Source organism: Papio anubis, chromosome 6 (genome assembly GCF_008728515.1).
Source record: "Papio anubis isolate 15944 chromosome 6, Panubis1.0, whole genome shotgun sequence".
NCBI lineage: Eukaryota > Metazoa > Chordata > Mammalia > Primates > Cercopithecidae > Papio > Papio anubis.
Window position 1 is genome coordinate 144649747 of NC_044981.1, and position 12200 is coordinate 144661946.

At 36.6% G+C, this 12200-nt stretch overlaps 1 protein-coding gene across 11 annotated transcripts in view; it reads left to right on the forward strand.

Annotated features, from left to right (window-relative positions):
• CEP85L (centrosomal protein 85 like) overlaps window positions 1–12200 on the forward strand; it is a 238224-nt gene that overhangs the window by 129886 nt on the left and 96138 nt on the right. For all 11 annotated transcript variants that reach the window (XM_021937935.2, XM_021937937.2, XM_031667467.1 and 8 more), the window contains one exon: window positions 8552–9339. In XM_021937935.2, the coding sequence (XP_021793627.1) occupies window positions 8552–9339 (788 nt within the window). The remainder of the gene's footprint in view (window positions 1–8551; window positions 9340–12200) is intronic.

A 12200-nucleotide genomic window follows, 5' to 3' on the forward strand; every position in this document is an offset into this window, starting at 1 on the left:
TCATCCTGCCCCTAAAAGAAACCCGTTAGCTGCTACTCCCTGTCCCCTACTCCCAGACCTAAGCAACCACTAATCTTTCTGTCTCTATAGATTTCTTTATTGTAGTCATTTCACATAAATGGAATAATCTATTATGTGGTCCTTTGTTACCAACTTCTTTCACACAGCATAACGTTTTTGGTTTTTTTTTTTTTTTTCTTTTGAGATGGAGTTTCACTTTTGTTGCCCAGGCTAGAGTGCAGTGGCGCTATCTGGGCTCTCTACAACCTCTGCCACTGGGTTCAAGCGGTTCTCCGAGGTTTCTCCATGTTGGTCAGGCTGGTCTCGAACTCCCAACCTCATGTGATCTGCCTGCCTTGGCCTCCCAAAGTGCTGAGATTACAGGTGTGAACCGTAGCATGTATCAGGACTTCATTTTATTGCAAAATAATATACCATTGTATGGGTAATCCCACATTTTACTTATCTGCTCATTGGTTGATGGAAATTTGGATTATTTCTACCTTTTTGTTCTTAAAAATAGTGCCTCTATGAATATTCTTGTATATGTTTTTGTGTGAACATATGTTTACATTTCTCTTGGGTATACACCTAGGAGTGGAATTGCTGGGTCATATGGTAACTCTGTGTTTAACTTTCTGAGGAATTACCAGATTGTTTCCTAAGGGGCTGCACCATTTTACATTCCTACCAGGAGCGTATGAGGATTCCATTTTCTCCACATCCTTGCCAACATTTATCTGTCATTTTGAGTCTAGTCGTCCTAATGGATATGAGGGGATATCTCGTGTGTGTGTGTGTGTGTGTGTGTGTGTGTGTGTTTTTTAATAAGGCACTTTACTATCATTGTGGCTTTGATTTGCGTTTCTCTGATGACAAATGATGTTGAGCCTCTTTTCATGTGCTTTGTAAATAAGGCCATTTGTATATCTTCTGTGGATAAATGTCTACTCATAATTTATGCCCATTTTAAAATTGGGTCATTTGTGTTTCTATTACAGAGTTTAAGGGTTCTTTATGTAATATTATATAAAAGTCCCTATCAGATACAGGATTTGCTACAATTTTCTCCCAGTTATGTGAGTTGTCTTTTAACTTTCTTGATGATATTATTTGCAACAAAAAATTTTTAAATTTTGATGAAGTTCAACTTTATTTTCTTTTGTTTCTTGGGCTTTTGGTGTTGTACCTAAGAAACTATTGCCTAACTCAAGGTCATGAAGATTTCTTCTATGTATTTTATTTAGTTTCTTCTAAGAGTTTTGTAGTTTTAGCTGTTACATTTAGGCCTATTGATTCATTTGAATTAATATTCATGGGTACTATGAAATAGGGGTCTAACTTTATTCTTTTGCCTGTGACTATCCAGTCACACCATCTCTATGTATCTTCTGGTTTCTAATGTAGAGATTTATAATATATACCCATAACTTGACTATCTATAATGGTAATCAGAATCTTTATTATCTTCTGGTAAATATGAGGACTATAAAATGTTGGAATGCCAGCCACGCCTTTTGTGAGTTATATGTCATGGTTGCTAAGTATATATATTTTTTATTTTACCCACATGTTGGATACTGATTTTATTGTTACTGTTTTTTTAGATTTTTAATCACAAGTTAACCATTTCTCTCTTTGCTCTTCCTTTTTTCAACTCAGAATTCATTATTCTTTATTCTGAAATAAACTCAAGGAACTTTAGCAGTTCTTTCAGTGAGTCTGCAAATTCTGTTTTTGCTTAGCTGAAAATATATTTTTCTATCGAGAAAGACAGTTTAGTTTCCCTGCAAAAACAATTTTTGGATGTCAGTTGTTTACTCAACTCTTTGAAGATATTAGTCCATTGTGTTCTGGATTCCATTATTGCTGTTGAGAAGTTGACTATCGTTGGTAGTTGTTTTGTGAATAGTTTGCCCTTTCTCCATGGTTCACCACTTCTCATTGTCTGATGTTTTGCAGTTTCTTCATAAGCTTTAGTCCTGCTCTGCAGCTGTGAAATTGTAAGCCCTTAGCGGAAGATCTAATTCGTATTTTTTTTTTTTTTTTGAGACGGAGTATCGCTCTTGTTACCCAGGCTGGAGTGCAATGGTGCAATCTCGGCTCACTGCAACCTCTGCCTCCTGGGTTCAAGTGATTCTCCTGCCTCAGCCTCCCTAGTAGCTGGGATTACAGGCGCACACCACTACGCCTGGCTAATTTTTTAAAATTTTTAATAGAAATGTGTTTTACCATGTTAGCCAGTCTGGTCTCTAACTCCTGACCTCAGGTGATCCGCCCGCCTTGGCCTCCCAAAGTGCTGGGATTACAGGCATGAGCCACCATGCCCGGCCTCATATTTTTATTGAGATTAATATATTTGTATTGTCTTTTCTACATAGCATAATGCCTGGTACATAATACATTCCTAGGAGACTCTTCAGATGACTAATTACTTTATATAGCCCCGTTCCTAGCAGTGTGTGGTTTAGAATATTAAAATATATTTACCTAAAAATATGGAGAATACTTTGAAATGTTTATTTATTTATTTGAGACAGAGTCTTGCTCTGTCTCCAGACTGGAGTGCGATGGCACGATCTCGGCTCACTGCACCCTCCGCCTCCCGGGTTCAAGTAAATCTCCTGTCTCAGCCTCCCAAGTAGCTGGGACTACAGGCGCCCACCACGACACCCCACTAATTTATTTATTTATTTATTTTAAAGTAGAGACAGGGTTTCACGATGTTGGTCAGGATGGTCTTGATCTCTTGACCTCGTGACCTGGCAACTTTGGCCTCCCAAAGTGCTGGGAATACGGTAATTTTTTTTTTTTTAAAGAATGGGTTACATGTAACATAAAATGTTTTTGTTTTCTTTTTTTTTTCTACGTAACATGGTATGATTATGGCATTAGCAGGAAGAGAAAAAACTCATTGTGTTGTATAAAAATTATTGCCTGGACCGGGAGTGGTGGCTCAAGCCTATAATCCTAGCACTTTGGGAGGCCAAGGCGGGCAGATCACATGAGGTTGGGAGTTCGAGACCAGCCTGACCAACATGGAGAAACCCCGTCTCTACTAAAAATACAAAGTTACCAGGTGTGATGGTGCATGCCTGTAATCCTAGCTACTCAGGAGGCTGAGGCAGGAGAGTCGCTTGAACTTGGGAGGCAGAGGTTGTGGTGAGCTGAGATCGTGCCTTTGCACTCCCGCCTGGGCAACAAGAGTGAAACTCTGTCTCAAACAAAACAAAATTGCCTTTGTGGTTAAATAAAAAAGTTTTTTAAAAATAAAATATTTGTTATAATATTTTATGTTGACTGATAAGTATATGAAATGTTATTTTAAATCAATGTTTTGATACAGGGTTGTATAGTTTACTGATTATTTTTTAAACTGTGAAGACTCATGATTTTTTGCTATAATATAGATCTGGAGGGTGGGAGGGAGTGGTCTTTTTTTGCATTTAATTCATTATTACTACCAGAAGGATAGAGCAGAGAGAGAGAGAGAGTGAGAGAGACACCATCTCTGTATATAAGAGAAGATAGTCAGTGTTTTCATTCAATACCAGATGAGAATAACATGACAGTGAAACAGAAGATTGGGTTTTTGTCTGGAATTGAGAAATATTTTGTCTTAAATATAACTCACTTGCATTATCAGGTTATAGCAATGTCCCTTTCTTATATTCTGGCCTTTAAAACTTAAATCTGTCTGAAACCATTAGCTCATCTGTGCCTACTGTCAATGCTGTAAACCACATTCTTGAGCTTTTAAAAGGACTACCTTCTGTTGGTTTCAGATATCACTGTTGTAACTTAGATGTGGGCTAGATACTGTAGTAATAACTTGCATTTGGGATTTGTGGCTACAATTAGGTAGCCTAATTAAGCACATTAGGAATTGCATTGTATCTACCTCTAATTAGCTGTGTTTCCTTAGGGCAAAATAACATTTTTAAGTGTTGAAATAGTTAAAGTTAACATTTTCTGGACTTATTTCTGTCTAAGATATAATGATGACCCCTTTCCCACCTAGATACTCATACTGGGGGAAAATATTTAATTCTTTGTTCATATATTCTTAAATATTTAATTTTAAAATTTTAATTCTTATGTTTAATTCTCTTATAAATACTAAATAATTCTTTCAAGTATTCTTTTTTCATTTATGTGTTATGTGTGCATGTGTGTTTATGTGCATATGTATGTCAGTAGACAAAACTTCGATCCTTAGTTTTGACAGTAATGAATTCTGAATGTCACAGTTAATCAGATTTTACACTAGAACTTAGATACTGGTTATGGTTGAACTTGGGATATTTAAGCTTAAAGACTTCAGAACTGGAATCAGACCCATATGGAATGATGTTATAGTAAATGAAGCAGCAGAATCACTTATTGAGAAGTGGTATTTCCTAGGCCCTTCTCTACTTTTACTGGATCATAATCTCTTGGAGTAGGGCATCAGCTCTCAGGCAACTTTTTTAATGCTAAGATTTGAGAATTTGTAATAAGGGAATTTTAGGAATAAATTCTATATTCAGTATAATAGTCTATGGACAGCATATATCAACTGCTTTCAGATTTAGGGAATAAACACTAGTCTGATGTGAAATTGATTTTTCATTCATTGCTGATTTTTCTTTGCATTTGGAAAGTACTGAGTTAGTAAAGTCGGATTGGAAAGTAGCACATTATTGGATAGAAGAAGCAGCCAAACTGGGTCTTATAGTATTCCGCTGTGACATGGAAAGTGAGAAAATTACCTATTTATATTATTCATACTTTAGAAGTATTTTAAACTCTTCGAGGTCACAGAACAACAGAATACCTGTGCAGAAGTTTGACCACATGGTCAAGTTATATTCCTTGGAAAACAATTAAAATAAGACATTCTATAAAGTAAAATGTGAAAGTATTTTTCTCCTTTTGCCCCCTTTCCACTATGTAGCGGTTACCTTTGTTTATTAAATGTATTCTTTCGGATCTTTTCTCTGCACATTTCTACATATCTACATATGTGTGTTCACGTATGAGTATTCATATTTTAAACAGTGATATGTACAAATTGCTTCTCTTTTTCCAAAGACTATAACAGTTTACGTTCTCATCACTGTAGTATATTTGCAGCCTTTAATAGTTTTCTGAGTATGATAGAGAATGTACCTTTACTATTAGTGAGTTTGAGGATTTTTTAAAAAACATATATTCTCTAGTTGTGTTTGTTGTTTGTTGATTTGCTTATTGATTTTTTTTTTTTTTTGGCCTATTTTAAAATTGAGTTGCTAGGGTATTTTTGTTGTTGTTGTTGTTAATTTGTTGGAGCTCTTTATATGTATGGGTATTTATCCTTGGTTTGTTACATTGAAATTCACATTTACTTGTAGCTTTTTAATGACATAATAATAACATTTTGCTTTCTGCTAGGAATTCTTCTATATATTTATGTGTTTTGGTTTAATTCTCACTGTTGTCATCTCCATTCTATGGAGGAGGTAACTGTTAAATAACATGTTTGAGCACGCATAACTACTGAGTGATAGAGCCAGAATTTGAATCTAAAAAGGCTCTATATTTTTCTTTTTTTTTTTTTTTTTTTTTTTTTTGAGACAGAGTCTAGCTTTGTCACCCAGGCTGCAGTGCAGTGGCATGATCTCTACTTACTGCAATCTCCGCCTCCAGGAACCTTGAACCTCCAGGTTCAAGCCATTCTCTTGCCACAACCTCCTATGTAGCTGGGATTACAGGCGCCCGCCACCACACCTGGCTAAGTTTTGTATTTTTAGTAGAGATGGAGTTTCATTATTGTTGGTGAAGGTGTTCTTGAACTCCTGACCTCTAAGTAATCCACCTGCCTTGGCCTTCCAAATTGCTGGAATTACAGGCGTGAGCCACTGCACCCAGCCCTATATTTTACTCTATGAAGTCAAAACTGTTTTACTTAACCTTTGCTCTATATTTTTATCTGCAACTTGATACAAGACTAATTTTTTATTTTTTCAAGATATCTTTTAGAGGCTCTGATTATTTTAGTATAAGAACTCCCTTACTAATATTAATAAAAATATATGTAAGATATATATAATGCTATAATATGTGAATACAAATGTTCATAAACTTTTGGGGATGTCCTATTTCTATTTAGAACCAACCCTCAGTAGCATATTCCCCTTTATTTTCTTGTTCTCCTGATTACCAGAATAGTCTGTTAATCACTGTGTTTGCCAGTTGTTTTGCTTTAATCCATTGGCGACTCTGCTGTCAGAATAATCAGTCATTTTAAGTACAATTTTGATCATATCATTCACTCCCTTGTTTGGAAACTCAGTGATACCATGTTTCATGCTGAATGAAGGCCAGGCTCTTTACTTACAGAGCATTTGAAGATGTGTATAATTCTGCTTCACCTTTACCTAGCCGTTACCTTGACAACTTTCCTTGGTACTTTAACTCCATACTGTAGATACATGGATTTATTTTTCTTCTTATACAGCCACATTCTTTTGGCTTCATGATTGGATAATTTAGTGTTTTCAATTAGCAGAAGTTGTTTGCAGGCTGGTTGAGCACATAGGAAATTTACTTAAGGATATTTGGTGCTTCCTAAAGGAATTTTTAGGAAGGCTGGAGAACCAGGCTTAAGGATAAGCTTCCAAATAATATGCCTCAAATCATATATGAGAACTGTCAGTCTTCTGCCACCAAGCTGCCTATCTGCTGCCAGTGGGATAGAAATTTTGATTCTGCAGCCACTGTGGGGCCACGTCTATCACTGCTGTTGTGGAAAGGTGATGCCTCTGCTGTTGCCTATACCACCCAAAAATGGTGGCTCCACACTGAGTCCATTTTATCATGTGACTTACTTCCAAAACCGCAATTTTGTGCTGCTGCCTCTGAATGTCTGCATCATAGTTGCAGGGTGTACTGGATTTTGAGGTCTGAAATATATTTTGGGAGGGATGGAGTCAGTAATGTGAGAATTTTCCTGAATGCAGGAAGTTTCTTTAGAAGCTGATAGGCAGTCTTGAATATGATAAATATCCCCTACAATGCTTTTGCTCATATTCCTTCATTTGTAATGTTTTTCCCATTTCTTGTCCAGGTTAACAAAATCTGTGCCAAGACCCACTGGAATTTTATTTTTTGAATTAGTCTACCTGGCTCGTTTTAATCTGAATTTTCTTACAACTTTATCAACATAAATTTTTCCATAAGACAATATAAGAGAATACAAGTAATAAGTATCTTCTGGTATAAGAGTTGATCAGTGTGGGGAGATACAGAATAAATTGCAAAGGTCTCCATCACTCACTTCCTCCCCACACACTAATTTAAGTTGCTACCCCCTTTCTAGATATCCCTTGATTACAGAATTATAGTCTTTGGTTTTAATTTGATATATATGATGATAACATGGCACTTGATGGTGAATTTATTGAGTATTTAAACCCTTACTTATCTTTCAGCCTTTCATTTAGTCTATTGAAACTATTCATTTGTATAGAAGAGTGTGATGTGAGGGCCTCACCTAAAGTAATAAAAATTCAGCTATTTTGGAGGTAAAAATATATAACTTGGGGATTTAGTAAATATAAAGAGAAAGGAATCAAAGTAGACTCTAAGGTTCTAGCTTGGTGTGAATATAAATATATATATACACACATATATATTCATACATATGTATACACACACACATATATATATGCCATTAAATGATACTGGAAGTGAACCCTTTGGGACTATTTTTCATTATTGAAGGAACACCTTTACTCATTTCTCATTTCAATTAGAGTTTGGGGAGGTTCTAAAATGTTCAAATCTGGCATAGATTTTCACAGTTCAGGAAAGACACTGAAAAATACCATTTTTCTGACAAAGTTGTGTCTGCGACTTCATTGCTGGATTATGAATAAGACCTCTCAGTAAGGAGTTGGATTTTTCCTTTTAAAGATACAATACTTTAATTAGGGTAAATATAAACCTGTTTTAAATAACTTTTCACCTGTAAGTACAGTAGATGGTAAAAGGCTGTATATTATGTATCCATATTTAGAAAATCCAATTTGAAAGTATGTTGACTTGTTTCAGGTAAAAGGATAATAGTAATTTACTCATTTTGAGGAAATCTTTTTGAAAAGCTTGTGCTGGGCTGGGCACGGTGACTCATGCCTGTAATCCCATCACTTTGGGAGGCTGAGGCGGGCAGATCACCTTAGGTCAGGAGTTCGAGACCAGCCTGCCCAACATGGCAAAGCCCCATCTCTACTAAAAATACAAAAAATTAGCTGGACATGCTGGTGGGCACCTGGAATCCCAGCTACTTGGGAGGCGGAGGCAGCAGAATCGCTTGAACTCAGGAGGCGGAGGTTGCAGTGAGCTGAGATCTTGCCACTGCACTCCAGCCTAGGCGACGAGCTAAAACTCCGTCTCAAAAAAAAAAAAAAAAAAAAGAGAAAAGCTTGTGGTATGAATCCAGGTTCAGATTTTTCTTTTGGCATTTTGCATTTTACCTCATTCTCTTTTGTCTGTTAATTTTAACTAATTTGACCATCTTTTTTCTTTCCAGATCATTCAACTTCAAGTGGCACATTATCTTTTAAACCTAGTCAATCATTGATTACTCTTCCTACTGCCCATGTGATGCCGTCTAATTCCAGCGCTTCAATTTCCAAACTTAGGGAATCCTTGACACCAGATGGCTCAAAATGGAGTACAAGCCTCATGCAAACATTGGGAAACCACAGTAGGGGGGAGCAGGACTCTTCACTAGACATGAAGGACTTCCGGCCACTTCGGAAATGGTCATCTTTATCCAAACTCACTGCCCCGGATAACTGTGGCCAGGGTGGCACTGTATGCAGAGAAGAGTCAAGGAATGGTTTGGAGAAGATAGGGAGGGCTAAGGCTTTAACATCACAACTGAGGACAGTTGGGCCTAGCTGTTTACATGATAGTATGGAGATGCTTAAGTTAGAGGACAAGGAAGTAAATAAAAAACGGTCATCAACTCTGGACTGCAAATATAAATTTGAGAGCTGTAGCAAGGAGGACTTTAGAGCCTCTTCCTCAACTCTTAGGAGACAGACTGTAGACATGACATATAGTGCCTTACCTGAAAGCAAGCCCATTATGACAAGCTCAGAGGCTTTTGAACCTCCAAAATATTTAATGCTTGGTCAACAGGCAGTAGGTGGAGTTCCCATTCAGCCTTCTGTAAGGACTCAGATGTGGCTTACAGAGCAGCTGCGGACAAATCCTTTGGAAGGTAGAAATACAGAGGATTCTTACAGTTTAGCTCCTTGGCAACAGCAGCAAATTGAAGACTTTCGACAAGGAAGTGAAACACCAATGCAGGTAAGGCTCAAAATCTAGTGGTTGCTTCCCTCCAGTGGATGTTATGAGTACAGTAGCACACTTGCAACAAGCATATGACAAGTGTCCACAGATTGTTTTGCTTTTCCTTTTTCCTGCAAGTTAATAGGCAGAAATGTTACAAACCTGAAAAGTGTTGTTGGTAAACAAAACTTACAAAGCATTTGAGACTAATTAACGTGAAAATCTGAAAACCTTGTACCTAGCTTGTTCTTTTCATTTGTTAAATGGGCATAAAAATAAAGCAGAACATACTCAATCTAAAGAAACTTGGAAACAGAAACAAAAACGCTAGCATAGGTATAATAGAAAGAGCGTCAGCTTGGCCATATGAGGCCTTAGATTTTGTTCTCTTAGATTTAGAACCTGGATGATTTTTTCACTTAATTTCTCTGGGCCTCAGTTTCTTCATCTGTATGATGAGAAGGTGGAACTACAGTCATTTGTAAAGTTTTGGTGATTGATGATGTATTTAGGTTTATAAATCAGATGTACTTATTTTTTTGAAAAAATTGTATGTCAAGACTTACTCACTAATCAGTTTATAGAAAGCACTTTATGATGATAGCATATATAAAGAAAAATAGTATACAGCCCCCAGTTGGTCTCGAATACCATGTAAATGTGAACATTTCTTAATCTGGGAATGTTTCTATTCTAAGACAATTTTCTGTAGCTTGTTTTAACAAGGAAACTTATTTTCCGATATAAATCCTGTCATCTATTTTTTATCATCAGAATTTTCTGAAACAAATTAATTCTATTAAAAATTGCAAATTTTCCCTAGAGTAAAAAATGTAAAATTACTATTCATTACTACTGCTAATAAAAACAAATAGAATAAATGAACATAGGCTATGAAAGGATAAGGAAATCACTTGTCCAGGAACCTCACAAATATGAGTATGATCTCAAAACCTAGAACCCTAACATGCTGCATTCATAGGAGAACCTTTAAGATATCGCATGTTCCTTTTTTATTCTTATTTTGGACACAGTTCTTATCATTTTGACTATGTATTTAAACCACATAATCAAAACAGAAGAATCATTGTGATTGAATTAGAAATTTGTGATTTATCCATTCAAGTGATTAAAAATAGGAAACCTAATTTTTCAAATACTATCACGTTTTAGTTTTCAAGTGTTTATCATTATAGGAAAACAGAATCAGGCAGTTGTTTCTCCAGCTGGTGTCTTTACACAGAATTGGAGCTGTCCAGTGGAGCTGAGTATACTATTCCAAGCTAGAGTAGGTGTGATAGAGATAATTGGGCAAATTTCAAGGAGTAAATACTGATTCCTGCTTTTTACTCTGCTTGGACAAACCTCTAGTTTAAACAAGGTGTTTTTCGTAGCCTCAAAGCAATGCAGAGTAGGGTAGGGAGGTTGGGGACACACTGTTGAGAACAATTTGTTTTTAAATCTTCCTTCTAGTACATAGTAGAGAGAGAAGGCTACTAACGAGCAAAATTTGCATATACCCTGGAAAGCCCTACTTCTTGATTAACTTTGTTTGGGATGGTCTCTTTATAGTGCTTTTAAGTTTTGGAGTAGAAAGACGAATTCAGATAAAGAAAACTAGACAAACTAAGTTGTAATCATTAAATAACTGCTTCCCTTCTAATTTCCTCCTTGGAAAACTACAGAAAAAAGTTGTTAAACACCTTCTTGGAGCTTCCAAGTAGTTTTCTCTTTATTTTAAAAGCTTTCATCATAGTTGTTTCTTAAAAACCTCTTTGAAACCTTGACTTCTGGCCAGGCACTGTAGCTCATGCCTGTAATCCCAGCAATTTGGGAGGCCAAGGCAGGATAATTGTCTAAGTCTAGGAGTTTGAGACCAGTCTGGGCAACATGGCCAGACCCCAACTCTAAAAAGCAAAAAAGATAAAAATCATAGAAACACTGATTTTCTTTTAGTCTAAGTTTTACATAAAGAGAAGAACATTAATAAGGACCAGGCCATCTGATAAATTGTGATTTGCAAGCACAACTCCTAAACACTGACCATGAAAGAACAGTATTTTTACAGCTAAGAAGAGGAATTTGGTTGAAAGTCATGATCTAATAAAACCTTAGGTTTATATGTTACAGAATTCTGTAGCTTTCACAGTATTTTATCTCATTTGATCCTCACAGCTCCCCACTCCCCAGGTTAATTTGTAACATTGAAGGTTTGCTCTTCCTAGGACTTAGTCCAGAATAATTATTGAGATAGCCACATGTTCTTATGTGTGTGTTGTTCCTTGGTTTACATGATTTTCTGCTAAACCATCAAGAGTATAGGAGTCTAGTACTCTGAAGCATTTTCCTTTGTGAATGAAGAGAAGCCATTATGCCCTCAGATGGTTTATGACAGAAGGCTCCATGTGTAATGTCCACTGCTAGTCTTTGACTCTTTCCTCTGTAGTATATCACATTTCTGCTACCCACCCCCTGCAACCCCTAAGCCGCCTGATTCTGTAAGGACTATGACAGAGGAGAAAAAGCAGTCTGGTCTTCTTTCTGGGAAGAATCCTTCCCTTTCCGTGGCCCCCTTGAGTTCCTTTTCTTAGGGGAAGGTAGGGTGGAAGGGTGGAGGATAAACACTTCTACATGTAATGGCAGTGTCCATTGGATTCCTGTAAGCCCACGATGGATCTCCCAGACAGTAGTGAAATAATAGTAGCCTCTTTATTGACGAAGTTGTTTATCCTTTTTTTCCCTAGGATGTTTCTGAACTTCAGGTGGCAGTGATTAAAAAGATGAAATTTTGTGCCTTTTTAGTCATAAGGATGTTTGAACAGTTATGGTATTGGCACCTATGCATATTTTACTAGAGATTTTCCCTTGTATAGACAAAA